The 27,521-nt window shown below is 39.0% G+C and overlaps 1 protein-coding gene across 1 annotated transcript; it reads right to left on the reverse strand.

Annotated features, from left to right (window-relative positions):
• Positions 1 to 1,096: 1,096 nt before the first annotated feature.
• On the reverse strand, positions 1,097 to 27,521 carry LOC143039413 (uncharacterized). The gene is made up of 9 exons (XM_076209420.1): positions 27,503 to 27,521; positions 13,883 to 13,993; positions 11,233 to 11,347; positions 5,722 to 5,889; positions 5,066 to 5,140; positions 4,375 to 4,597; positions 3,939 to 4,144; positions 3,523 to 3,695; positions 1,097 to 1,442 (listed from the first exon to the last, which is right to left on the reverse strand). Exons 2-9 carry the CDS (start codon positions 13,949 to 13,951, stop codon positions 1,188 to 1,190), a joined length of 1,284 nt encoding a protein of 427 aa, XP_076065535.1. The 5' UTR covers positions 13,952 to 13,993; positions 27,503 to 27,521; the 3' UTR covers positions 1,097 to 1,187.

Raw genomic sequence — 27,521 nt, forward strand, 5'->3', positions numbered from 1 at the left:
AACCAGCATAGAAGTGGATAAACATTTTTGAGGCCATTGGTTTAGTATGTATAATCAGACCCATTTATTCATGTACTATAAAATTTGAATTTAGTTTTACTTTTAATGTGATAAGAATAAAAAATTTTTTTATCAGTTTTCTAATTTACTTTGTTTATGTATGAATATATTTCAGTTTTATCCATCTGAAATAGGCTTTTTCGTTTTATTTTTTTTATTATTATTTCATCTGTTTTATTTATTTTTTCTTTATTTTATTTCTTTATTTTATATATTTTATTTGTTTATTTTACTTACAACTTGACTACCTTACAAGGGAGATAGCCAGGTCAAAATGTATATAACTACTTCCACCACCTTTTCCTCCCTCTCATTTCAGCTCTTCAAGCATGACTGGTCCTCCCTGTATCCTGCCCACTCTACTGGGTCAGAAGCAATGCAGCAAGACACAGCACATCCACAGCAAGGCTGCGTCACTTAATTGGCTGCCCCATTCTCTCTATCCCTTTGTGCAGAAAAAAGAGGAGAAATTCCTTTCGGCTGTGTCAAAATACCATTCACAAATAACAACTCCCTACCTCCTCCCTTTCTTGCATCACAGCATCATCTATACACAGCCATTCTCCACTCACCCCTATCTCCTGCCTTCTCCCTTTCCTGCTCAACAGACTTTCCCCTTTTGCTTAACGTCCCTTTCACCCGATCCATCCATTCCATCCTCAGTCATCCTTCTCAAGTTCACTCCATCCATCTCTGCCTTCCACACTTCTTTTGCTAATTTTTCCTCACTCATTCTTTCCATGTATCCAAACCATCCCAATACTCTTTCATCAGCCCTATCTGCTATCTCCTTTTCCACCCCCACTCTCCTCCTCACCTCCTCATTTCTCACACTATCCAATCTTGTAACCCTTACCATACTTCTTGGACATTTATACTTTTCTTCTGTGCTTCTCTTAAATTCTAAATCTCTGCCCCATACAGTGCCATCAGAATAGTAGATGAAAAGAAATTACCATTATTTTAATTCACAGTAATCAGAGAGTTTGTAATATACTTAAAATGTATATCATCTTTATTGGATACACAATAACAGTTTTTATCCCCAACACTTTATTGTATACTTACATCGGAACCATTGAACTTCATAAAGTATTGTACATCTGGAACTTAGAGTATATTCACTACTATAGCATTTTTTGCTTAACCTTGTGTACAAGGGTTCGTGAACTTTTAAAGAGCAAGTTATAGAAAATAATAGCAGCAAATATACAAATTGTTGCCATGATAGATATATATTCTGCTTGGTTGGTGAAAGGTGTTCCACAAATTGTGTACCACTGTACACCCTCACTAGGGAGCATTCCACCAGGTTGGCAATGGAAATCGAAGTATGGTTCATCATAATCTTCCAAACATAGGTATTTCCTCTTCCTCAGGCCCTAGAGGATAAGAAAGACACTGGTGAGTTACATAAGGTCCATCTATATATCAAGAGCCTCTGTCCCTTTATAATGGAGGTAGCCAGCCAAGGCATGCACCCACTCTCATCCATTCCACTCCCACCCACCACCCATTGTTTCCCTCACATTATAAAAAAAGATGAAAAGCAAAAACCCACAATACAAGAAAATTAACTACTCCAATAATTAAGTAAAGAATTACAAAATAAGAAAAAGAAAACTAAGGAAGTAAGCTACAGATAAGAAAAGATACAGTAAACACATGTAGGGTACAATAAAAAAAATTTTACTAACTCAAAATATTAACCCACCTCCAACCCATAAAACAGTTGGAGCAATGCAAGGAAAAATCTCACCACCTGCCCCATGAAGCCATTGTAACACCTCAGGGAAAAAACCCAAGATAGCTGTGCAATTGTTATTATTCTCAGCGTCATGTCACAAGAGGCTACCTAGCACACAGGATGAAAGTTGAGCAGGGATAGAGGGTCCCACTCTTCAATCAAAACCCTGCCAACCCCCAGTTGCAAAGCAATACAAGATTCCCACTTCCACAAGGAGATGCAGCCCAAAGAAGCCAGTACTTGGTTTCTGGATTAGACCTAGAAACAGTAATGAATAAATTTCCCATATAAATTAGGCACCATTGATCTATATGATTAAGGTCATGAGATCAACAGTATATGTAACAAAGGCCCTTTAAAACACAACCACTTCATACACATTGAAACCCATTTATTGTGTCTCCCATCTTAACAACTCATGGACGAAGGGTCATCCTTGTCCCTTGCCACACTACTCAGGTGAAAGGCAATCTCCTCTCACACACCTTTCCAAGCTCAATCACCAACTGCTTCAGTCCCTCAGGATTATCTTCATATGTAGTGTCATCTCTAAATAACAACTGGCTCTCCTCTCATGTCTCTTCACTCTCCACCAACTCCAAACTTCTTCATGATGCTCTCACGTTTACTTCCCTTAACATCTTATCCACATATTCATTTATGATGAACAAATATGGTACCACCACACAATCCTGACATAACCTCACACTTACCTCAAAATCTCCACTGCCAACTTTCACACATGCCTGAATATCTATGCAAATACTTTTAACCTTTGAAAGTCTTATTCTATGCATCCATAATACATTCCACAACATTTTTTATCACACCTGTCATATGCTTCATGGAACATAAGAGAAGAAGAGAGAAGGAGTCCAAATGTGTTTGAGATGAGGTGTCTGAGAAGTATGATGGGGGTTACTAGGCTAGATAGAGTGAGAAATGAGGAGGTGAGGAGAACAGGGGTGGAAAAGGAGCTGGGAGAAAGGGTTGATGAAAGAATATTAGGATGGTTTGGACAAATGGAAAGAATGAGTGAAGAAAGACTAGTAAAAGAGGTGTGGAAGGCAGATGTGGAGGGAGTGAACATGAGGGGACGTCCTAGGATGAGGTGGATGGATGGGGTGAAGGGGGCTTTGGGGAAGAGGGGAATGTCTGTTGAGGAAGGACGGGAGAGGACAGAAGACGGGTGAATGGAGAATGGTTGTATATGGATGATGTTGTGATTGCATGAGGTGGAATGGGCGGGTGGATGGGGGGTGAGGTAGTATGTGTGAGCAAAATTTGACGCAGCCTGAAGGGATTTCTCCCCGTCCTCTCATTTTTGCAATGGGGGGTCGCCGATTTAATGAAGCGGCCTTGCTGTGGATGTGCTGTGTCTTGCGACACTGCTTCTGACCCAGGGCAGTGGACAAGGTGCAGGGATGACCCGTCATTCAGGAGGTGCTAAGATAAGAGGGAGGGTGGAGGGGTGTGGAGTGTATTCAGGGATGGAATGGGTGGGAATGATTTTATGCCTTTTTCTTTTTGGCTACCCCCCTTGTAAGGGGGAAAAAGCTTTGGTATATGTATGTATGTATGTATGTCATATGCTTTCTTTCATTCCAAGAAAACCTAAAAAACATCTTAACATTTTGCCAAATACTTCTCACATAGTTGCCTTACTATAAGCACTAGTGAAATCAACAGTAATAAACCATAACTTATATACTTACTTCACCAAAAGCAGTAGGCACAGTAATATATTCATCACATGGTCCAGCAATTTCATGCATACCAATGGAGACTTCATTTTCAGGACTACCAAAGATTGCAAAACTGAGGTAAACACCGTAGTGAACTACCAAGTTTAGAATAATTAGCAACCTGGACCAGTGACCGTGTTCACCTGAAGCAGATAAGAACCAAAGTGTAAACTATGGTGCCAAAACAGTGATTATATTTGTGTTTTGTACAAGAAATAAAATGTATCTTCACAGAGTATCATGATAATGAGTAGCATATAAACATGCAAACATAACAGAACTTGTAGGAAAAATCAATTTTATTACAATAAATAGATGTATACTTCAGTAAATTATTTTCACTAAGCAATGAGAATGTGGGTTTCATATAAATATCTTCACATTACCTGAATGCAAACGGGCACCCAAAGTAGGATTACGATCTGCAGACCAAACCAGAATCATGTAAAGACCAACGACAATCAGGAAACAGTTTTCATTATGGATGCCGTAAATGTTATGGAGAGGGTAATAGAAGACAAGAAAGTGCAAAATTCCAACTGGTATTCCACACAATCCACCAAGTAGTGCACAGAGAACCTCTTTCTTTATACTACAAGAGAAAATAGAGATAATACAATATAGTACATAGGTATTTGTTTTACACATAAGATGTATTCCATGTATACACAATTCAGAAATGTGTAATTCAAGTGTATTTTCCCCATATGAAAATACATTCTTATTACATAATGGTAAGTTGATATGATGAGGTATTGTGCAATTTCCAGTATTCTTACAAGTATGTTCCTTTCCTTCCAATGCATCAAGACCTAATCTTACCATGACACTTCTCCCTTGTCATCAGTCCCAGTGATGCATCTCCTCCAGAAGTTAAGGGCAAAATGGAAAGTAACTCCATATGAAAGATGGAAGAAGTATGAGGTCCAGGGAACCCAGTAGTGGCGGTCAAATGTGATGGGGTCTGTGTCATGCCATGTCCAGTGCAAGAACTTGACACATATAATGTCATAAGGGAGGTCAATGAGAACTTGCCCTAATCCAGCTGCAAAATAAGCATATCATGAGGGAGGTGACCATGTTAAAGCATACATCCAACCCACACTCATCCAAAATTCATTCCTAACCCCATCTTCAAACATCGCAGATAAAGAGTCATCCTTGTGCCCCTGCCACACCACTCAGGTTAAAAGCAATTCAGTGAAAGAATTTCCTATCTACTTATCTATCAAAAGGCTTCTACCCCCTTCTAAGGCATAGCTAGGAAAGCCAAGCACTCTCCTTCCACCCATCCAATGCCCATTTGTTTTCTTGTTTATCTTAGCTCTTTGCAGATGATGGACCATCCCTGACCCCCATCCAATACCTTGATCAGAAACAATGGAGCAAGACAGAGCATCTCCACAATATGACCCAACAGCCAAAATTGCTTCATTCACATGGTAAACCTCCATCTTCATCCCCTCACAAGTAATGATTATTAAATCATATATAATGATACACCACAACTTACCAGCTAGTGGTTCTGCCCACATAGGAAGCTTTAAGTGGGCAACAGTATATGCAGCAATATACATGAATAGTGGATCTGCAAAAAAATATAATTTCTTGAAACTGTTGTACATAACATGCAATACAATTGTTTGTTTCATATACGAAGCAATCCTGTTTAACATGATAAAAATAAATAGCCTTGTATGAAAAACATAATTCCAATATCAAATCTGATGCTTTGAGATGAATAAATTTCCATCTCTTTAGTCAATTTTTAATGAGAAATGCAAAACCCTGTTCATATATTTGATTTTATGAACCCAGTTCTTAAATCTTACATCACAGAATACCTACAATTTACAAATTTAGTGTTCACTTTAACATAAATTACAAAAGAAAACTACCAACAGGAGTTCAGGTGCCTAATAAATATGTATGAATAAAAAAAAAGATAATCTGATTAAATGAAAGACTTTACAACATATTGCTTACGTGTTTATCAAACAGAATCGTAAGACGTATTGTCCTACTTGCAACTACTTCTACATAACAATTTCAAAACTAGGTATGATATATGGAAATTAAGAGACAAAAACCCATAAACATAATATCCATTCTGTGTATCATAATATGGTAAATACACCTATACAAAAAATCAATGAGTAAAATACTGACAAAGTAAGGTGATATGGAGTGGCAGGCGTCGTCCAACGAGCATGATGGTGCTTTGGGAGTGCCAGTAGAAGTCAATGTCAGGCGCCCAAAGGGCAAGCATCTCCAATGCAAGACCTTGTAAGAAACAGCCCAGCCAGAGATATTTCCATCGTCCCCCAACTACGAAGGCTGTTGGCATTAAAAATAATTAGAAATGCATTATGATAAATGTGATGTGAATGTGTGCAAGGTTGGCATCCCCAGTACAAGGGCGAAGGTCACCCATAGAATGACACAGGTGTGGTACTGGCTGAGGGGAGCATGGATGCCAGTCAGTGCCTTGTGAAAATATGGAATGAAAGGTGATGAAGGAGAGACATGAAAAGGGAGAAAAGATAGAAGATAGCCAGAGCTAGAAATAAGATTAGATAGGTATTGACAGTGATCAAGAGAATAGTTAAAGGTAACATCATCAGCTTGTCCAGCAACAGAAAAGAGGATCATCTTTAGGGTAGGTTGAGTTGCTCATTTTTCCAGCAATAAAGTAAGCCAAGATGGTATATATAATACAGTACTAATGTAAGGTGGATGGATAATACTGTAAATCTAACATTCAGTTATGTACAAATTTAATCTTATCCAACAAAATGGTAGTGTTGAATCATTCACTGCTGGCCCTCACTGTAGAGGTGATGTGTCTTGCTGCATTGCATCTGACCCAAGTGGTGTGGCAGGAGCCAGGGATGATCCTTCATCTAAGAGAAAAAGGACTGAATAAAGTAATGATATAGTGCTCATAGGAGACCTTAATTGTGAGGAAGCGAATTGGGAGGAATGTGATAATAAAAAATCCTAGGGTAACACTTTCATACACATTACAAAACAAATGGGTAAATGTGAAATGAATAAGATGAGAAGACATTTAAGTGAGATTGGATGTTTTATAACCCAATATAACTGACCCAAGAACACACACCCAACGGGAAAAGTAATGGTGTAGTAAGCACATTTTTTAGCAATTTAAATGGCATCATGGAAGGAATACACACATTTTATACACATAAATCATGAATATGAAATGAAGAATGCTATTACAAAATTATCTAGACAATATAAAAATGGACCTAAATATGGAAGATGAACTCAAGTGTCAACAATAGAAGATATTGGAAATGAATTAAATCACGATGAGACTATTATATATCTATTCAGTTTTCTTCTATCATGTCAAGTTTTTTCTCTACAGCCTACTCTTGGAATAACCACAATTGTACTAATTGTGTGCACAATTGTATTGTTTTATTATTTTATTAATTGTTAATCATAGACATTGAACAAAAAAAATCAATGTTATCTTATTAATTACTTTACTGGATGCTATGAACACAACTCATGAAAGAGGCGCTATTAGCAAATGGCAACATTTTGTTTATTGATGACGCTAACACCTGCTTCGCGGGAATGACGATGGACTACAGCAGCTTTTGACCGTTGAGAAGATGTTTGGAATAGTTTGAATGTAACGTCATATGAAGAGGATTAACGGTCGGGCAGAGGTGAAATCCGATACCCATTTAGTTACATGTGAGACTACGGTGACAGGTGAGTGCTCCACATGAGTTATTTTCTGCAAACAAAACATAAAATTCTGTATACAAGGGGCTAGCAGATGTTAAATATGGTTTTTGTTATTTTTGTTTTAATCTTGTGACTGATCTACTTATTGTTTATCCTTATTTCCTTTCTTTCAGATCATGTCTGCCTCAGCTACTCGTCACAAGTGCCTGAACAACCCTAATTAATTTTGTTATATCTGTGGCAGTTTCACCATTCCCCAGTCAGACGGCAAACATCAGCATATTTGTCAAGCAAGTGTATTTTGCACATTTTAAAGTAAAGCTTGGTGATCAAGACAGGTCTTGGACCCCTCACAAGGTGTGCAAGCAGTGCGTCCAAGAGTTTACGAATGAGGACCAAGGGGGCACGTGATCAATTGGCATTTAGTTTACCTATGATTTGGCGAGAGCCAAGGAATCATTGCACAGACTTACTTTTGTTTAGTGAAAACTTCAGGATATATCAAGAAAAACAAATACAAAATCAAGTATACAACTCTACCATAAGCTATACGTAGTGCCTCATTCAGCTGAAATCCCAGTTTTCGCTCAACTACCTTCTCTTTTTATCTGGATCCTGATAAAGAAATGTGACAACCATGATGCAGATTTTGAAAATGAAGATTTTTCAGCTCGTAAGGGATTCAACTAGAGTGAATTGAATGGTTTGGCACGGGATTTGGGACTCAAAAAATGCTTCAAAACTCGTAGCATCAAGACTAATTATTATTATTATTAATATTCTAAAGGGAGCAAAGATATCCTACTTTCGTTCAAGACAAGATTATCTCTCGCTACGGCGATGTCAACTCTCCATCGCGTTTCCCAGACTTGACCAGCCCTGACTTCTTGTGGGGGTATCTCAAAGAGAAGGTGTATGTCAACAAACCTCAAACCCTGGAACAATTGAAGGAGAACATCACGAGGGAAATCAGGGAATTGAACCAGGAAACCCTCGAAGCCGTCATGGAGCATGTTTTGGAAAGGGCACGGATGTGCGAAGCTGAAAATGGACGCCATTTAAAAGACGTCATTTTTCATACATGAGTGATTTTTCATCTTTTTTGTAACTTCATGCAAATAAATTTCCATAATCTTCTTCATATTGTGTTAAAATTCCATAACTGTACATACAAAAATAAAGAAGCTATTAAAATTCAAAACCCCTCAGTAGTTATGGCAGTATGACTAGTAAACAGTCCATCGGAGATCGGAGATCGACGACGACAACGCTCCGGTGAAGTGTGATGGGATGAGTGATGCTGAGGTCCTTGTCACTGATACCAGCAGAGGTGACTGTAGAGACCACACTCCGGGCAAGTCAGCTCTGGATCAGGAGGATAAACTCCATTGTTGAGCTTATATATATATATATATAATTTTTTTTTTGGGGGGGAGGGGTCGTCCCGTGCTTGCTTGTGAGCAGACTCAAGATATTTGACCCTTTGTGAACACTGTATGCATGAGGCGCGATTGGAGGCAATGGTTTTAAGATCAGTTAATGCGATGTTGCACATCTTGAATGTAGTATTTAGCGTATCATTATAGCGTTTTTTCTGACCTGCAATGCGACGTGCATCAGCCAATTGCCTGTAAAAAAAAATTGTCAAAGTGACGTGACCCGTCCATCGCAGCTGACACTTTACTAGCCATGTTTCAATGCTGGAGATTTGTGCACGTTGCAAGATTTCAGTGTGTGGTACTTTGTCTTGCCAAGTTATGCCCAGGATTCTTTGAAGACATCATATGTGGAAGGCCTCCACAGCTTTTATGTTTCGTCTGTAGTTGGTCCAGGTTTCTTAGCTGTAGAGTAGGGTGGAGATGCAGACGGCTCTGTAGACGGATCTTTTGGTTTCGGTTCGTAAATTTCCATTGTGAAAAACCTGACAACGTAGACGGCCTAAAAGATACGGATGAAAGATGGCTTTCTGACTGAATTTCATCGTCTACATTGTGTTTTGGTGTTATTATCCTGCCGAAGTAAGTGAACTGTTTGATTTGCTTGAACTGTACACCATTGATTTGAAAAACATGGGGCGGAACTGGGGATGCTCTGCGTTGTGCAAATATCTCTCTTCTTTGTGCTGATATGCAGACCCATGGATTGGTAAACTGCGGAGATCACCGAAAGAGTGTGTTGTAGGGCTTCTGCGTCAGCTTACTGCAGTTCCAGGAGATGAGCGGTGGTAAGTTTAGTGCGGGCCCGTAGGCGACGAAGGTTAAAGAGGGGGAATTTAGGCGGAATTGTATCCGCGTTCCGTAGTCATCATCGAGCTTATTGAGGCTAAAGGGTTGTGACAGCATTGAGAAATAGGTTGAATATCACAGGTGCCAGGACACAGTTTTGCTGAACTCCCACTTCGACAGTGAAAGGCTCTGATTTTTTTGCCCTCCCGCCAGTACACAGGCATTCATTCCCTCATGGAAGCTTTTGAGGATTTTGAGAAATTTTGGAGGGATACCAAACTAATGATGAGGAATTCCCTTTTTACTGTGGCAAATGCCTATGTTAGTTTAGTAAAGGCCAGGTATATATCACGGTTCTGTTTGTGGGATTTCTCTTGAATTTGGCGCATGGAGAAAATCATGTCTGTGGTACTTCTTTTCTGAAGCCACATGGTGCCTCAGGTAGGACAGTTTCTGCAGAATGGTTAGCCAGTCTTGCGAGTATAACTCGAACAAAAACACACACACACACACACTCACACACGTAAGGCTCGACGGTGCAGTGGTACCGCTCTCAACCGCTAATATAACAACCCGAGTTTGAATCCCATCTAAGGCTGAAATTTTAAGCATCGCTGCATTGTGAGCTTGCACTACAACTGATGAGCAAGGAGCTGTGTGTGTGCGTGTGTGTGTGCGTGCGTGTGTGTATGTGTAAGGTCACAGCATTACCCATGGATCGGACAACATACGAGCTCAACTTCTCATCCAAGTCCAAAACGTGATCCAAGACCGTGATGAATTCTCTTTCTCACACACACATCATTTCGAGCCATATATATACGAGAGTTCATTAAGTTCAGTTGATAAAGAATGTATGTTGCTATGTGCCCCAATTCTTATCTGGATAATATTGCCACCTCATGTTTCTGCTTGTGGACATCAGACACTTGAACCAGGTTTTGTTGTGTTGAGTCGACGGATAAGTAATCTAGTTCACTGTTGGAGCATCCTGTATAAGATAAAGGAACACTTTCAAATCAAATTACAGCCGACTTCAGTCACTTTGCAACACTCCATCAAACCGAAAGTTAAAATTTTGTCTTTGCTTTTAGCCCATAATACACAATGGCTTCTAATTGTTGCTATCTGGCTTACCACACCAAGGGCAAACACGTTGTATCAACACGACCTTTGCCTCTAGATAAGATTCTAATGATAAGAGGATATCTTACACACGTGTGCCCATGAAATAAACTTTACTTTCCTCCAGATAGTAGTCATCAAGAATCAAATAAGTTCTTTCTATGGCATTGACCACCATAGTGGTTTTGTTTGGGTACATGACATGCGTTCAAGAACTTTCGACAGATCAAGAGCCTGGGTGGTTGATAAGAGTCAGCGTGATCGATGGTAATCCTTTGAATTAATCAACCCTTTCAATCACGACACTGCTTATCCTTAGATACAAATTTGAGATTAATGATAACCTCGTCTAGCATTTCCTCATTTGAATACAATCGTTTGGTCCTGACGTCATGAAACACTTCGCTGTGGCCGAAGTCGTCACTATAGGAATCGTTCTGCAGTAACCAAATAAATAAATAAATAGAAAAATAACAGAATCACTTGATGGCGTCTCGAATATATACTTAAATAAAGTATATGCAACACCGTAAAAATGTTTTTGGGAGAAATCATCGACTGAACTGGTACATATATAAATGACAAGATAATGTCGAGAACTTACAGTGTATCAAGCAGACGACAGCGGAAGTGATAAAGACCCATTCTGAGATGATATATGTCGGTTGGGCCTTAAATTTCTCGACAGGATCGTTGATTTTAATGAACCAATCTAGAAACTAAGAAAATGAAAGTAAATTATTAGAAAGTATGTATGAATAATATAAAAAGTAGAGAAGCATGCAATAGCAAATGTGTGTCCGCATGTTGATGTCCGTGCGTGTGTGGATTTTTGTCATGTTTATGTATATATTTGCATTTAAATCAACTCGATCAGGTTAAAAGAGCTTGTGCACGCGTGCGCACACACTCACACGCGCAAAGAAGAGAGAGAGGAGATTTGATAACTATTTACAGAATCATGAAAGGCATAGAAATTATTGATAGAGAGGATCTAATCAAATGGGATGAAAGAAATACAAGAGGACACGGAAAGAAAATCAAGAAAGACAGCTATAGAAAAGATCTGAAAAAGAATAGCTTTCCTCACAGAGTAATAGACATTTGGAACAAGTTAGATGAGAAAGTAGTGTGTGCAAAAACAATACATGAATTCAAAAATAGTTTAGATAAAATGAGATATAAAGACGGGACATCACGAGCATAGCTCCCCTTCCCGTAAAATACAACTAGGTAAATACACGCACGCGCGCACACATACACGCGCACGTTTGCGTCTGAAGGCCCCGTCACATTACGCGTCAAATCGTGGGGAACTGACATCGACGGTTCCCGCAACACACTCTGATGTCCTCCAAGCAGTGGTGGATTGGTGAGGCGCAACATAAGACCCACTAAAGCGCCTCATTCATCATGTCACAGAAGTCGCAGCTCTATTGGCGTTATGAGGACATTATTCATCTGATAGAACTGTACAAGGATAACGTGTACCTGTGACAAGTGAAATATCACCCCAACAAAGACAGAAATGTCAGGGATGAACCGAGTAGTGTGTGTCATTCTCCTAAGGCAGGGGTTCCCAAAGTGGTCGATATCGACCCCCAGTGGTCGATGAGACCATCCAAGGGGTCGAAAGGTAGATTGCTAGGGGGTCGATGAAACCATCCAAGGGATTGAAAGGGGGTCAGTAGATTGCTATGGGCTCGAAAGGCAGTCTTTAAAATTAAATGGTTAGCATGAAATGATACTGTTCTCTTCCCGTACTGAAAGAGTGAGAATAATCAACCAACCAATATTTAAACTTAAAGAAAAACCATGTCAGTTCACTCTGAGTCGAAAATTCTCCTCATTCTGTGCATGTAGGGAGAATCTCACATGCACACAACCACATCGTGAATGAACATCAAGATGACGAGCTTGTGTAATATCATTGGCTTGAATATTACTTATAGAAATAAAATAAAGAATATATGATATAAATATTTATTCTAAAACGCTTATGTTTACGTATATGTGAAAGTGTCTGCATCATTATTGGAACGCCGCGCCGTCGCTTTGATAAATGTCATTTAGCCCTTTTATAACAGATAAAAATGATTATGATAACACTATCGATAATTAGAATTAGAATAATAACAATAATTAAAATAATAATAGTAATAATAACAATAATAATAAGGATAATAACAACTATAATAATAATATTATTAGCATATTAAATAACAACATCAACAATAATAATAAACTGACATAATTCGTGAATTAATAGTTTGGGGGTCTATAGGAATTCTTAAACTTTACTAAGGGGTCGATGAGCTGAAAAGTTTGGGAACCCCTGTCCGAAGGCAATGAGTCACCGTTTGAACACAGGACGGGTAAAATGAGCGCGCGTTTTTCACCCTCGCACCAGGCTACCTGGACTCAAAAGACGCGTAATGTGACGTGGCCTTAAAGGATGCATGAGTACTTGGAATAGATTAGAAGGTAATATAACCCAAGCTCGAACAATACATGAATAATTAAGCCACTTAGCTTTTCATACTGATGCATAAATACTTGGAATAAATTAGAAGGTAATATAGCCCAAGGTTGAAAAAGATATATTCTCATATAATAATTGCAAATGAAGGATATAAATTAAGTTGGAACTGTACATGAGAATAGGAGACGGGATCCAGCGAGCGTTGTCTCTTTCCTATATACTACATTTAGGTAAATACAATTAAGTGAATACACCCCCTTGCTTAAAGGGGGGTAGTAATGGCTTGCATTTAAAGTACGCAATGTACGGTTTCACGCTCTGAGAGAGACGCCAACTCGGTATCCTAAAGTTAGCAGGTCATGACGTTACCCACCACATCAGCAAGTTGCTGTTACCCGTGTATTCATCTAACTGTTGTTACCTACTTGTTGCATAAAAAAGTTAGAGCTGTGTTCATGGGGTCCCGTCTCTTTGCCTCTAATCATCATTGTGTGTGCGTGTGTGTGTAATTCACCTTGGTCTTTGGATTACGTGTTGAACTCGTGATCGACAGCTATTTCCCTCCCGGAAGAGAGCTCAGAACTCATATGGCCGATCTATGGGTAATGCTGTGACCTTACACGCACACACACACACAACTCCCCGCCCACGAGAGTTGGAGTAACGATTCGAAGCGCAGCGATACTGTGTGTGTGTGTGCACGCGCGCGTGACAGCACCACCCTTGACAAGCACCGACACCCAACTGAAGTAGAGGCGCCACAAGGACTTACGTTATGGAAAGGGTACTCGGCGAACTCGTCGGTGAAGCCCTCTAGGTCGCTCACGTTCCTCGTCTCCATTGCTGTTGTCGTCTCCTCCTCAAGTTACAAAACACAGGGCATCTACAAAATACATCATATGTTGACAGCGAAGATGACTTAGCATTAGGCACTGACGTGAGAGACAGAGAGGCGAGGGCGGGGGCGGAAAAGAAGGGTTTTAGGGAGAGGAATTAAATTTCTTTTCTTTTTTTCGATCTAAATTAGAATTTTATTCGTGACATCTCTGACCTCAAATCTACAGACTGTTATGGCTTTCATGGAGCCCCCCACCTTTCTCTCTCTTTCTTTACTTATTTATCTAATAATTTATGTATTTATCTATCGATGTATTCAATCTATGCTTCTGTGCTGACTCCCTGCCCAATTTGTTTCGTCTCTTATTCATGCCTGTCTTTGTTGACGTCTTTTTAGAATGGCCCTATGGCAAAGCAGGGGGCGACCAATCTTCACTCTGTACCTTCTATCTTCAAATATTTCTATTACTCCGCCCATCAAGTAATTTTATCCAACTGAGGAGAATATCCTGCGGACGTGAAACCTCAACCCCTTCCTATCGCGTGGGAAGTGTCACACATAATTGAATAAAATTACCTGGCGCCAGTGGTTCTCAGCTGGTGCTTCATGTCTCGTCTTCAGATGGTCTTCACACAGCCAATTTTTAACCCACTGTGATTATGCCATTCGTGTTATCAAGTGGGTTTTTTTCTACCAACCTAGGGAAATTTTATTCCCTATGTTTTATGTATATTTGTATTCTTTAAGAAATTATTTTTTGGCGTTTGGGATATTTCTTCCCTTGCCCACATGAAATCCTTACGCTTGAAGAGGGAGGGGAAGCGACAGAAAAAAATATTGAAAACTACTACCTTATAAATATCATATGTACATATGGAAGACACCATCATAGATGCAGTCGACATATATAAGATTCCTAATATATTTTCAAACATACTTAGACATTTCGGGAGAGGGGGAAGGGGGTCAGCGCCCCACCACTCCACCCTGCTCCTCGCGTGCGACATTGGTGGAGTGGGAGCGCCGTGCCCCCCCCTCCATCCGCCAGACAAGTGTTCGGCACTAGCGGTGCCATGCAGTAGCTGACCGCAAGTGTTCGGTGACCAGAGGGCGCACACATTGACATTAATTGGTTTCATCTATGATGTATGTTTATTTTTACCGTGTGTCCCTATGTATGTATGTATGTATGTATATATATATGTATATATATATGTATATATATATGTATATATATATATATATATATATATATATGTGTGTGTGTGTGTGTGTGTGTATTTATATGTACATACGTGTGTGTATATATATATGTATATATATACATATATATATATATATATATATATATATATATATATATCAAATGACAGATGAGAGATTTTGGGTGGTGGAAGTAAAACGAAGATGCTCTCGGAATAGGTTATACCAGTGGTTCTTAACCTTGTTGGAGGTACTGAACCCCGCAAATTTCATACATGCATTCATCGAACTATTCGTTGTTGGAAAAAAATTGTGTTTTTTTTTCTTCAAGAAAAAGAACTATATACTGTATTAGTGCACAAATTGTACCATGGATCATTAGCACACGGAATCACTGTGTTCAAAGAACCAAATCAACAAAACATGAATTTCACATAAAACAAAAACAATGAATATTCATTGCAAATCAATGTGACTTTTGCTGTTGCCTCTCAGAGACAATTTCAGAAATGCGCCGAACCCCGGAAACTGATTCACCGAACCCCTGGGGTTCGATTGAACCTAGGTTACGACCAATTTGATCTTCTTCAGAGTTGTCTACAGAAAGTTTTATATGTCACATTTTATATCATTCCTGAGGGGCCTCTCGGTCAGGTCACAGCGTCCGGGAGGTGAACATTTGTCTGGTGTCTCAGCGAGTCTAGTATAAGGACACTTGCTACCTTTGATAAGCAGATAAATCCATCTCTTCCATTAGTTTTTTCTTTGACGTGTATGCGGCTTCAATCGTTTTTCTTGTTTTCTTTTCATGACCCTTTCTGAGGACTTTGGCCTCTATCCAATGGGGAAGGCGGCCAAATTTGTCTGCATGTTGAACTAAGGAGTTGGACGTCCTGTGCGCTCTAAGGTCATTTTTATGCTCATATACGTTTCTCTAAACCTCGACTCGACTCACCGAAATAAGAGGCTGAGCACCCTTTACAAGGAATCTCATAAACCACACTTAGCACAATGATAGGACTTCTTTCTTGTTTTTTCACAATTCTCGCTATTTTGTTGGAGGAGACTTTGGCTGTTTTGAGTCCACCTTTCATTAGGAGTCGATTTATGTTCTCGGTGTTAAGCGCGTTGGGAACGGTTATGTAAGTGTACGTCTTCTCACTCTCGGATTTGTGGGCATTTGTCCTATTGTGGATTTCTTTGGCTTTGTTCCTCATCCTGCAAATTAGGCCACTAGGGTATCTTAGTTCTTTGAACGTTTTCGTAATATAATTGAGCTCATCTTGATAGTTTGTGGGTTGAGTTAACCCAAACAAAATGGACAAAAAATGAATGTAGGTGTAATATATAGGCCAAAGACATTATCATTAGCAGACGACAAACTGTTATTTCAAGAATTGTCTAGTTTCTGCAACCGGGATTTATTGATAATGGGTGATTTCAGTTTTACTGACATTGATTGGATGACCCTTGAACATGGCCATATAGGTAGTCGCTTGATTGATTTTCTTGGTGACAATTACTTAATTCAGCATGTAAAAGAGCACACAAGATATGGAAACTTACTCGATCTATTGATCACTATCCGCGAAAGCATGGTAACTGATGTAGAAGTCGGTGAAACTGTTGCAAATAGCGATCACAATTTAGATTCAAACTCCTAATTTTTTTTAGAATAGATACTTGTGTTTCTAAAATACCCGATTTCAGTAAAGCTCATTTCATAGGACTACGTCAGGAGCTTCAGCTTACAGATTGGGGGGGAGGCAAAATTAAGCGAAAGACCTGTAGATCAGATGAGGGAAATATTTCAAAATACGCTCGCTAAGATGATTCATACTTACATTCCTTATAAGGACAGACGTCCCCCAAATCAGGCTCGCCCAAAGTGGCTCGACAAAGAAACTGAAAAAAGTATTGCTAAAAAGAGACAGGCTTATAAGAAATATAAGTGCTCGGGTGCATCTAATATCTATGAAAATTATGTATCAATACAGAGAGTTGTAAAAAAGACAATAAAAAAAAGAAAACGACATTACGAAATGAACATCGCTGATAAATCCAAAGAGAATCCCAAAGAATTCTATAGTTACATTAGAGATAAAAAGTTTGTTAGGAATCAAATTGGTCCACTGTTATCTGCTGACGGTCAGCTTGAATATTCAAATGAAGGAATGTGTAATATTTTAAACAATTATTTTAGCTCGGTATTCGTAAACGAAACACCTCAAAGTGAACTCCACACTGAAACCTGTGAAAAGTCAAGAGTAAACTTACTCACAACGGTAGATATAACAAAGGAAAAAATTAAAAGGTGTCTAGAGAAACTCAAAGTTAATAAAACACCAGGGCCTGACGGTTGGCATCCAAGAATCTTAAAGGAAATGAAAAATGAGTCTTGTTCCATTAGAAATTATTTTCAAGAAATACATCATATCCGGAGATGTCCCAAGAGAATGGAAGCTAGCTAACGATACTCCCATATTCAAAAAAGGTGACAAAAAGAAACCAAGTAACTATAGGCCTATAAGCTTGACTTCAATCGTAGGAAAAATAATGGAAACTATCATCAGAGATGCTATCGAACATCATTTAGAAAGTAACCGTTTGATAAATGATAGCCAGCATGGTTTCAGACGGAAACGTTCTTGCGTGACTAACTTACTCGAATTCTACAACACAGTTATCTCGAATTATGACAAAAGAAACAATATAGATTTAATATATCTAGACTTTGTAAAAGCTTTTGATACCGTCTCCCACGAAAGACTACTTACTAAATTAGCTTCACACGGAATAAGTGGTAGCCTATTAAGTTGGACTAGTAATTGGTTGAATGATCGAAAACAGAGTTGTTTTAAATGGAAAAACTTCTAGATGGAAAAATGTTATAAGTGGAGTTCCCCAGGGTTCCGTTCTTGGGCCACTTCTATTCATAGTATATATAAATGATATAGACCATGGACTAAAATCTACTGTTTCCAAATTTGCTGATGATACAAAACTGTGCGGAGTGGCAAATGATCACTTAAACCAATTAGATATTCAAGAAGATTTAAATAAATTACAGCAATGGTCTGAAAAGTGGCTAATGAAATTTAACACAAGTAAATGCAAGGTAATGCACATAGGTAAAAATAACAGTAAGTACGATTACAAGTTATTTGGAAATTCGTTAACAAAAGTGGATAGTGAAAAAGATCTCGACGTAATTATCAATAACGACCTCAAATCAACCAAGCAGTTAATTTCAGCCTCTGGGAAAGCATATAAGATTCTAGGACTGATTGCGCGATCTTTTGATTTCAAAAGTCCATCACTCATTAACAAGCTATATAAATCGTTAGTTCGTCCACATTTGGAATATGCTGTTTCCGTATGGTCACCGAATCTTATTAAAGACATTGACAGAATGGAAAAAGTACAATGGCGAGCCACAAAACTGATTCCAAATATCAAAAATAAATCATACGAAAATCGATTAAAACATATGAATCTGTTTTCCCCCCCAAAAAAAAAGCGTAGACTCAGAGGTGACTTGATACAGGTCTTTAAAATTCTAAAGGGAATTGACAACGTCAAAAGTGACAAAATTTTCACATTGAATGAGAATCAGACAAGAAACAATGGTCTCAAACTGTCAGGAAATAGATTCAATTTGGAAGTAGGTAGAAACAACTTTGCCAACCGTGTACTTAATTTGAGAATCATTTAGATAAGCACCTAAGCAAGATGCTGTAATGATTTAATTTATTTTATATTATTTGTTTTTGTTTTGTTATCATTTGTCTGTTTGATTTTCATTTATTATTAGTTATATGTTAATTTATTATTTACTATTTACCTGTTTGTTTATTATTTAACTATACCTATGCATTTATTTATGTATCTTATTTGTTATTTACATTATTATAGTTTTTATTTATTCATTTATTATCATTATGATTTTTTTCGCATCAGACCTAGCTATGGACCAAAATGTCTCCTGTCGGCATGCTCTGCCTTTGTAATCCTTTGTAAATCTTCTAAATACACGCTACTACAAATTCTGTAGGCTCGAAGGAAGAAACCAATCAGAACTCCTGTTTTCACCCTCTTGCTATGACCTGAAAAATAATGGACAAAACCATCTCTGTTCGTAGGTTTCCTATACACTGCAAATTTTACCTCAACGTTTGTTCTGTGAATCAGTGTATCAAGAAATGGTAGTTTGCCTTCTTTTTCTATCTCAATGGTGAACTGGATGTCTTTGTTGACACCATTGAGTCTCCTCAATTTATTTTCTACACTAGCAATTTTACCGAGTTCAAAGGTGGCAAGTGTCCTTATACTAGACTCGCTGAGACACCAGACATTTGTTCACCTCTCGGACGCTGTGACCTGACCGAGAGGCCCCTCAGGAGTGATATAAAATGTATCATATAAAACCTTTTGTAGACAACTCTCTGAAGAAGACCAAAGTGGTCGTAACGTAAGAGTATAACCTATTCCGAGAGCATCTTCGTTTCACTTCCACCACCCAAAATCTCTCATGTCATTTGATATTTATATATGTATGTATGTATATATATATATATATAAATATATATATACATATATATACATATATATATATGTATATATATATATATATATATATATATATATATATATATATATATATATATATATATATATATATATAAGTCTAGGGTAAACTTACTACGGGAAATATAACAAAAGAAAAAAATAAAAGGTGTCTAGAGAAACTCAAAGTTAATAAAACATCAGAGCCTGACGGTTGGCATCCAAGAATCTTAAAGGAAATGAAAAATGAGATTGTTGTTCCATTAGAAATTATTTTCAAGAAATCCATCATATCCGGAGATGTCCCAAGAGAATGGAAGCTAGCTAACGATACTCACTTATTCAAAAAAGGTGACAAAAAGAAACCAAATAACTATGGGCCTATAAGTTTTACTTCAATCGTAGGAAAAATAATGGAAACTATCATCAGAGATGCTATCGAACATCATTTAGAAAGTAACCGTTTGATAAATGATAGCCAGCATGGTTTCAGACGGAAACGTTCTTGCTTGACTAACTTACTCGAATTCTACAACACAGTTATCTCGAATTATGACAAAAGAAACTATATATATTTAATATATCTAGACTTTGTAAAAACTTTTGATACCGTCCCCCACGAAAGACTACTTACTAAATTAGCTTCACACGGAATAAGTGGTAGCCTTTTAAGTTGGACTAGTAATTGGTTGAATGATCGAAAACAGAGTTGTTTTACATGAAAAACTTCTAGATGGAAAAATGTTACAAGTGGAGTTCCTCAGGGTTCCGTTCTTGGGTCACTTCTATTCATACATACATACATACATATACCAAGGCTTTTTCCCCCTTCCAAGGGAGGTAGCCAAAAAGGGAAAGGCATAAAAACACTCCCACCCATTTCATCCCTAAATACACTCCACACCCCTCCCACCCTCCCTCTCATCTGAGCACCTCCTGGATGACGGGTCATCCCTGCACCCTGCCTATAAATGATATAGACCATGGACTAAAATCTACTGTTTCCAAATTTGCTGATGATACAAAACTGTGCGGAATGGCAAATGATCACTTAAACCAATTAGATATTCAAGAAGATTTAAATAAATTACAGCAATGGTCTGAAAAGTGGCTAATGAAATTTAACACAAGTAAATGCAAGGTAATGCACATAGGTAAAAATAACAGTAAGTACGATTACAAGTTATTTGGAAATTCGTTAACAAAAGTGGATAGTGAAAAAGATCTCGGCGTAATTATCAGTAACGATCTCAAATCATCCAAGCAGTGTATTTCAGCCTCTGAGAAAGCAAATATGATTCTAGCACTGATTGTGCGATCTTTTGATTTCAAAAGTCCATCACTCATTAACAAGCTATATAAATCGTCAGTTCATCCACATTTGGAATATGCTGTTTCCGTATGGTCACCGAATCTTATTAAAGACATTGACAGACTGGAAAAAGTACAACGGCGAGCCAAAAAACTGATTCCAAATATCAAAAATAAATCATACGAAAATCGACTAAAACATATGATTCTGTTTTTCCTAAAAAAGCGTAGACTCAGAGGTGACTTGATACAGGTCTTTAGAATTCTAAAGGGAAGTGACAACATCAAAAGTGACAAAATTTCCGCACTGAGAATCAGACAAGAAACAATGGTCTCAAACTGTCAGGAAATAGATTCAATTTGGAAGTGGGTAGAAACAACTTCGCCAACCGTGTAGTTAATGAATGGAATAAACTTCCTGCAGAGGCAGTGCAATGTAGTTCAATGCGAAGCTTTAAGAATCATTTAGACAAACACCTAAGCAAGGTGCTGTAATAATTATAATTTATTTTATATTATTTGTTTTTGTTTTGTTATCATTTGTCTGCTTGATTTTCATTTATCATTAGTTATATGTTAATTTATTATTATTTACTATTTACCTGTTTGTTTATTATTTAACTATACCTATGCATTTATTTATGTATCTTATTTGTTATCTACATTATTATAGTTTTTATTTATTCATTTACTATCAGTATGATTTTTTCGCATCCGACCTAGATATGGACCAAAAGGTCTACTGTCGGCATGCTCCGCCTTTGTAATCCTTTGTAATCCTTTGTAATATATATATATATATATATATACATATACATATACATACACACTGAATGGTTCCCAGTGATCAATTAATATCTTTTTCAACCACATATCACTTTTAATTCCATACCATCGCAAACGAGACTAAGAACCGGTTCTCAGTCTCGTTTGCGATGGTATGGAATTAAAAGTGGTATGTGGTGGAAAAAGATATATATATATATATGTATACATATATATATATATATATATATATATATATATATATATATATATATATACCAAAGGCTTTTTTCCCCCTTACATGGGAGATAGTCAAAAAGAAAAAGGCATAGAAACCACTCCCACACATTCTATCCCCTACACACTCCTTTCCCCTCCACCCTCTTCCCTCCCTCACATCTTGGCACCTCATGAATGACGGGTCATCCCTGCATCTGTCCACTGTCCTGGGTCAGAAGCAGTCTCGCAAGACACAGCACATCCACAGCAAGGCCGCTTTATTAATTTGGCGACCCCCCCCCCTCTCCGTCCCCTCATGCAGAACAGGAGTAGATGGGGAGAAATCCCTTCGGGCTGTGTCAACTTATTTCTCATACATACTCCCTCACCGCCCATTCCCCACCCCCTCATACATCACATCATCATCCATATACAACCCTTCTCCATTCACCCCTATCTTCTGTCCTCCCTGTCCTTCCTCAACAGACATTCCTCTCTTTCGTAATGCCCCTTTTACCCCATCCATCCATCTCATCCTAGGACGTCCCCTCATATTCACTCCTTCCACCTCTGTCTTCCGCACCTCTTTTACTAATCTTTCTTCACTCATTCTTTCCATGTGTCCAAACCATCCTAATAATCTTTCATCAACCCTATCTCCCAGCTCCCTTTCCACCCCAGTGCTCCTCTTCACCTCCTCATTTCTCACTCTATCTAGCCTAGTAACCCCTATCATACTTCTCAGACATTTCATCTCAAACACATTCAAACTCCTCTCTTATTTTCCATGTTTCTGCCCCGTACAGTACTGTCGGCACAATCACTCCTTCATATAACCTCCGCGTAGCATCCATTCCCAGATGTCGATTTCTCATTACGCTTTTAAATCAACCAAGGCATTTACTCGCTTCTCTCAATCTACCTCCACCCCCACTCCTCCCTTTCCTGCCACATTCGCACCCAAGTATCTAAAACTATCCACTCCCTCCAGTCTCTCTACCTTAATACTCACTTACAGCCTGCTACCTCTCTCTCCCCTTGTACATTTCAACACCTTACTGTTGCCCACATTTATCTTCAGCTTCCTTCTTTCACACACCTTCTCAAACTCTGTCACTAACTTCCTCAATCCCTCCTCTGATCCTGCTACAAGCGCAGTGTCGTCAGCAAACAACAACTGGCTTATTTCCCACTTTTCTCCATTTTCTTTAACCATCTCCAACCCCTGACCCACTACCCTTGCATTCACCTCTCGTACCACCCCATCCATGTATAGATTGAACAGTCAGGGCGACATAACACACCCCTGACGAAGTCCCACATTTGCCCTAAACCATTCACTCTCTCCATTTCAAATCCTAACACAAGCTCTACTACTCTCGTAAAAACTCTCGACAGCTGTTAACAACTTTCCTCCTGTTCCATATATCTGCAATACCTCCCACAGTGCCTTCCTGTCTACCCTGTCGTAAGCCTTTTCCAGATCCATAAAAGCCAAAAAAACATCCTTACCTTTTCCTATAGCTTTCTCACATATCTGTCTTACCACAAAAATCTTATCTACACATCCCCTACCTGTCCTAAATCCAAACTTTTCCTGACCAATTACTCCCTCTGTTCCTCTCCTAATCCTTTCAATGAAGACCCTCCCATAAGCCTTCCCAACTACATTCAACAGGCTGATCCCTCTGAAACTACTACACTCACACTTGTCACCCTTCCCCTTGTAAAGTGGAACTATACAGGTACTCCTCCAGTCCTCCGGCACTCTACCCTCTCTTAAACAAACATTAAATTACCTCACCAGACAGTCCACCATCACTTTACCTCCTTTTTTCAGGCATTCTGCATAGCATCCATCTAACCCAGATGCCTTACCTGCTCTCATCATCTTAACAGCAGCTTTTACTTCTCTCCCTATTTCTCCTCCATTTTCCTCACTCATCACTCTCGTTTTCTTAGCGCTTCCCACTGCATCTACCTTTCCCTCCCTATCCTCCTTCACATTTAGCAACTCCCTAAATACTCTGCCCACCTTCCTCTCACTGCCTTCTCTTCCATTATCATCTCTCCATCTGCGCATTTTTCACTTTTCTTCTCTACTTGATTCGCCTCCTATTCCTTCTTTAATTTCTTTCCAAAACATCTTTTTATTACTTTCAAAATTTTCTGTCATACTCTTACCCCATTTCACATCTGCTCTCCTCTTTGCTTCCTTTATATTATGCTTTACTTCCCTTCTCTTTACTTTGTACCTCTCATACGATTCCCTCGTCCTAATTTGTAGCCAATCTATAAATGCCTGCTTCTTCTCTTCTACACCCTTCTTTTCTTCCTTATCCCACCACTCACTACCCTTCCTTCTATTTCCTCCCGCCCTCCTTGTTCCACACACCATCTTTGCACACCTTACGACTCCCTCCTTGAACCATCCCCATTCCTCCTCCACTCCTAGTTCTACTTTATCCTTCACTCCCTCCCACTCCTCCTTCAGCTTCTTCTTGTACTCATTCTCCTTTTCTTTCTCATTTAAGCAGTTCACTCTAAGTACCTCCCTACCTTCTGCCCTTTTCCTCTTTCTCCACCTATTCTCCACTCTCAATTTACCTTCCACCAGAAAATTATCTGATATTCCCCCACTCTCTCCCCTTAGAACATGTACATCCTTAACTCTTCCTACCATACTCCTGGTTACCACTATATAGTCCATTAACACTCTATCTGCCACCCTTCCATCCACCACCCTCTCCCATGTGTACTTATGCTTGACTTTCTTCCTAAACACTGTATTTGCTATCATCAACTCTCTTTCAAGACACATCTCCACCATCAACTCTCCACTACGATTTTTACCTGGAACTCCATATTTCCCAATCACTCCGTCTATTGGTTCGTTTCCTACCCTAGCATTAAGGTCTCCCAATACAACTACATTGACATTTCTCCCTAATCCCTCTATGCACTCATTTATATATACCCAAAAAGTCTCCCTTTCCTCTACGCTCTTCTCACTATCAGGCCCATACGCACTTATAAAAAAAAACCATCTCCCTTCCCAGCTTCACCTTCATCCACATCAACCTTGATGAAACCTCCTTCCACTCCACAACACGCTTACTTATCTCTTCACTTACTAGTATAGCCACCCCTTCTCTCCCTCGTCCCCTCTTCACTCCTGAGTACCTCCCGGCTACACTTCCAAACTCTCACTCGCCCTTCCCTTTCATTTTAGATTCACTCAAAGCCAGCACATCCATCTTTCTTCTCGCAAACATACTGCCTATCTCTTCTCTTTGACTCTCATCTGTACCACACCCATGCACATCAAAAGACCCAAACCTTAGGGTACTGGTTGGAAAACTCCCAGACCTTCTTATGCCTTTACTTTTTCTAGGAATGTCCCCTCTGGGACAGGTAGAAGTCAAGAGCTTTTACGAGAGTAGTAGAGCTTGTGTTAGGATTTGAAATGAAGAGAGTGAATGGTTTGGGGTAAAGGTGGGACTTCGTCAGGGATGTGTTATGTCGCCCTGGCTGTTCAATCTATACATGGATGGGGTGGTACGAGAGGTGAATGCAAGGGTAGTGGGTCAGGGGTTGGAGATGGTTAAAGAAAATGGAGAAAAGTGGGAAATAAGCCAGTTGTTGTTTGCTGACGACACTGCGCTTGTAGCAGGATCAGAGGAGGGATTGAGGAAGTTAGTGACAGAGTTTGAGAAGGTGTGTGAAAGAAGGAAGCTGAAGATAAATGTGGGCAAAAGTAAGGTGATGAGATGTACAAGGGGAGAGAGTGACAGTAGGCTGGAAGTGAGCATTAAGGGAGAGAGACTGGAGGAAGTGGATAGTTTTAGATACTTGGGTGCGAATGTGGCAGGAAAGGGAGGAGTGGGGGTGGAGGTAGAATGTAGATTGAGAGAAGCGAGTAAATGCCTTGTTGGATGAAATGTGTAATGAGAAATAGACATCTGGGAATGGGTGCTAGGAGGTTATATGAAAGAGTGATTGTGCCAACAGCACTGTACGGCGCAGAAACATGGAACATAAGAAAAGAAGAGAGAAGAAGTTTGAATGTGTTTGAGATGAAATGTCTGAGAAGTATGATAGGGGTTACTAGGCTAGATAGAGTGAGAAATGAGGTGAAGAGGAGCACAGGGGTGGAGAGGGAATTGGGAGATAGGGTTAATGAAAGATTATTAGGATGGTTTGGACACATGGAAAGAATGAGTGAAGAAAGATTAGTAAAAGAGGCGTGGAAGGCAGAGGTGGAGGGAGTGAATATGAGGGGGCGTCCTAGGATGAGATGGATGGATGGGGTAAAAGGGGCATTACAAAAGAGAGGAATGTCTATTGAGAAAGGACGGGAGAGGACAGAAGATAGGGGTGAATGGAGAAGGGTTGTGTATAGATGATGCTGTGATGCATGAGGGGGAGTGGGGATGCGGGGTGAGGAAGTATGTATGAGAAAAAAATTGACGCAGCCTGAAGGGATTTCTCCCCCTCTTCTCCTTTCCTGCATGAGGGGACGGAGAGGGGGGGGGTCGCCGAATTTATGAAGCGGCCTTGCTGTGGATGTGCTGTGTCTTGCGAGACTGCTTCTGACCCAGGGCAGTGGACAGGATGCAGGGATGACCCGTCATCCATGAGGTGCCGAGATGAGAGGGAGGGAGGAGGGTGGAGGGAAATGGAATATGTAGGGAATGGAATGGGTGGGAGTGGTTTCTACGCCTTTTTCTTTTTGGTTACCCCCCGTGTAAGGAGGAAAATGCCTTTGATATATGTATGTATAATAATGATGATGATAATAATAATAATAATAATAATAATAATAATAATAATAATAATAATAATAATAATAATAATAATAATAATAATAATAATAATAATAATAATAATAATATAATAATAATAATAATAGCAACAACAAACAACAACATCTCTTGCTCTGAATTTCACTGAGATGGTAATGATGAGGATTCAGTTTCGCGTCACGAACTACCATGATCATGGTCCAGAGGACGGTGCCTAACGAAAGGACTTCAGTTTCGAGCCTACACTTCCCTGAATGACTGCCAGATGCGATTTGTTACTGAACCATGGCAGGTCATCTCAGTCTTCCCTCGTGTTCATCACTAAATGTATGATATTTGTAAACACAAAAACTCACATGAACAATATTTGAAACTGATACAACTCTATTACATACAATATCCACACATAAATTTCACAGGTAATAGTGAAGGTTAGAAATTAATTGGTGAATTAGTGGAATGGTGATAAATGAGCTTTTGGCATATCGGAGAACATCAAATATATTTAAAGCCGCAGTATTCAAAATAGAATTATATACAATATAAACACCTTTTACATACCATGTGATAAATAAGAATAATAACCTCTTGGAAATTTTTCTTATCACAGTTTAATTTGAGCACTTATTTGCAAAGCGAATAAAAGTATAAATCACAATATAGCGAGCGGCCTCGCGTTACTTACCCTAGGTGATATGAGAAAC

The sequence above is a fragment of the Oratosquilla oratoria genome, chromosome 26 (genome assembly GCF_046742065.1).
Source record: "Oratosquilla oratoria isolate Oo_2021 chromosome 26, ASM4674206v1, whole genome shotgun sequence".
Taxonomy (NCBI): Eukaryota; Metazoa; Arthropoda; class Malacostraca; order Stomatopoda; family Squillidae; genus Oratosquilla; species Oratosquilla oratoria.

Excerpts from the sequence above, each read along its gene's own strand:
- LOC143039413 (XM_076209420.1), bottom strand. The coding sequence starts at position 13,951 with ATGGAGACGAGGAACGTGAGCGACCTAGAGGGCTTCACCGACGAGTTC. Across the intron at positions 11,348-13,882 it reads CCGAGTACCCTTTCCATAAC|TTTCTAGATTGGTTCATTAA; the intron begins GTAAGTCCTTGT and ends TCATTTTCTTAG. Across the intron at positions 5,890-11,232 it reads TGTCGTCTGCTTGATACACT|CCTTCGTAGTTGGGGGACGA; the intron begins GTAAGTTCTCGA and ends TAATGCCAACAG.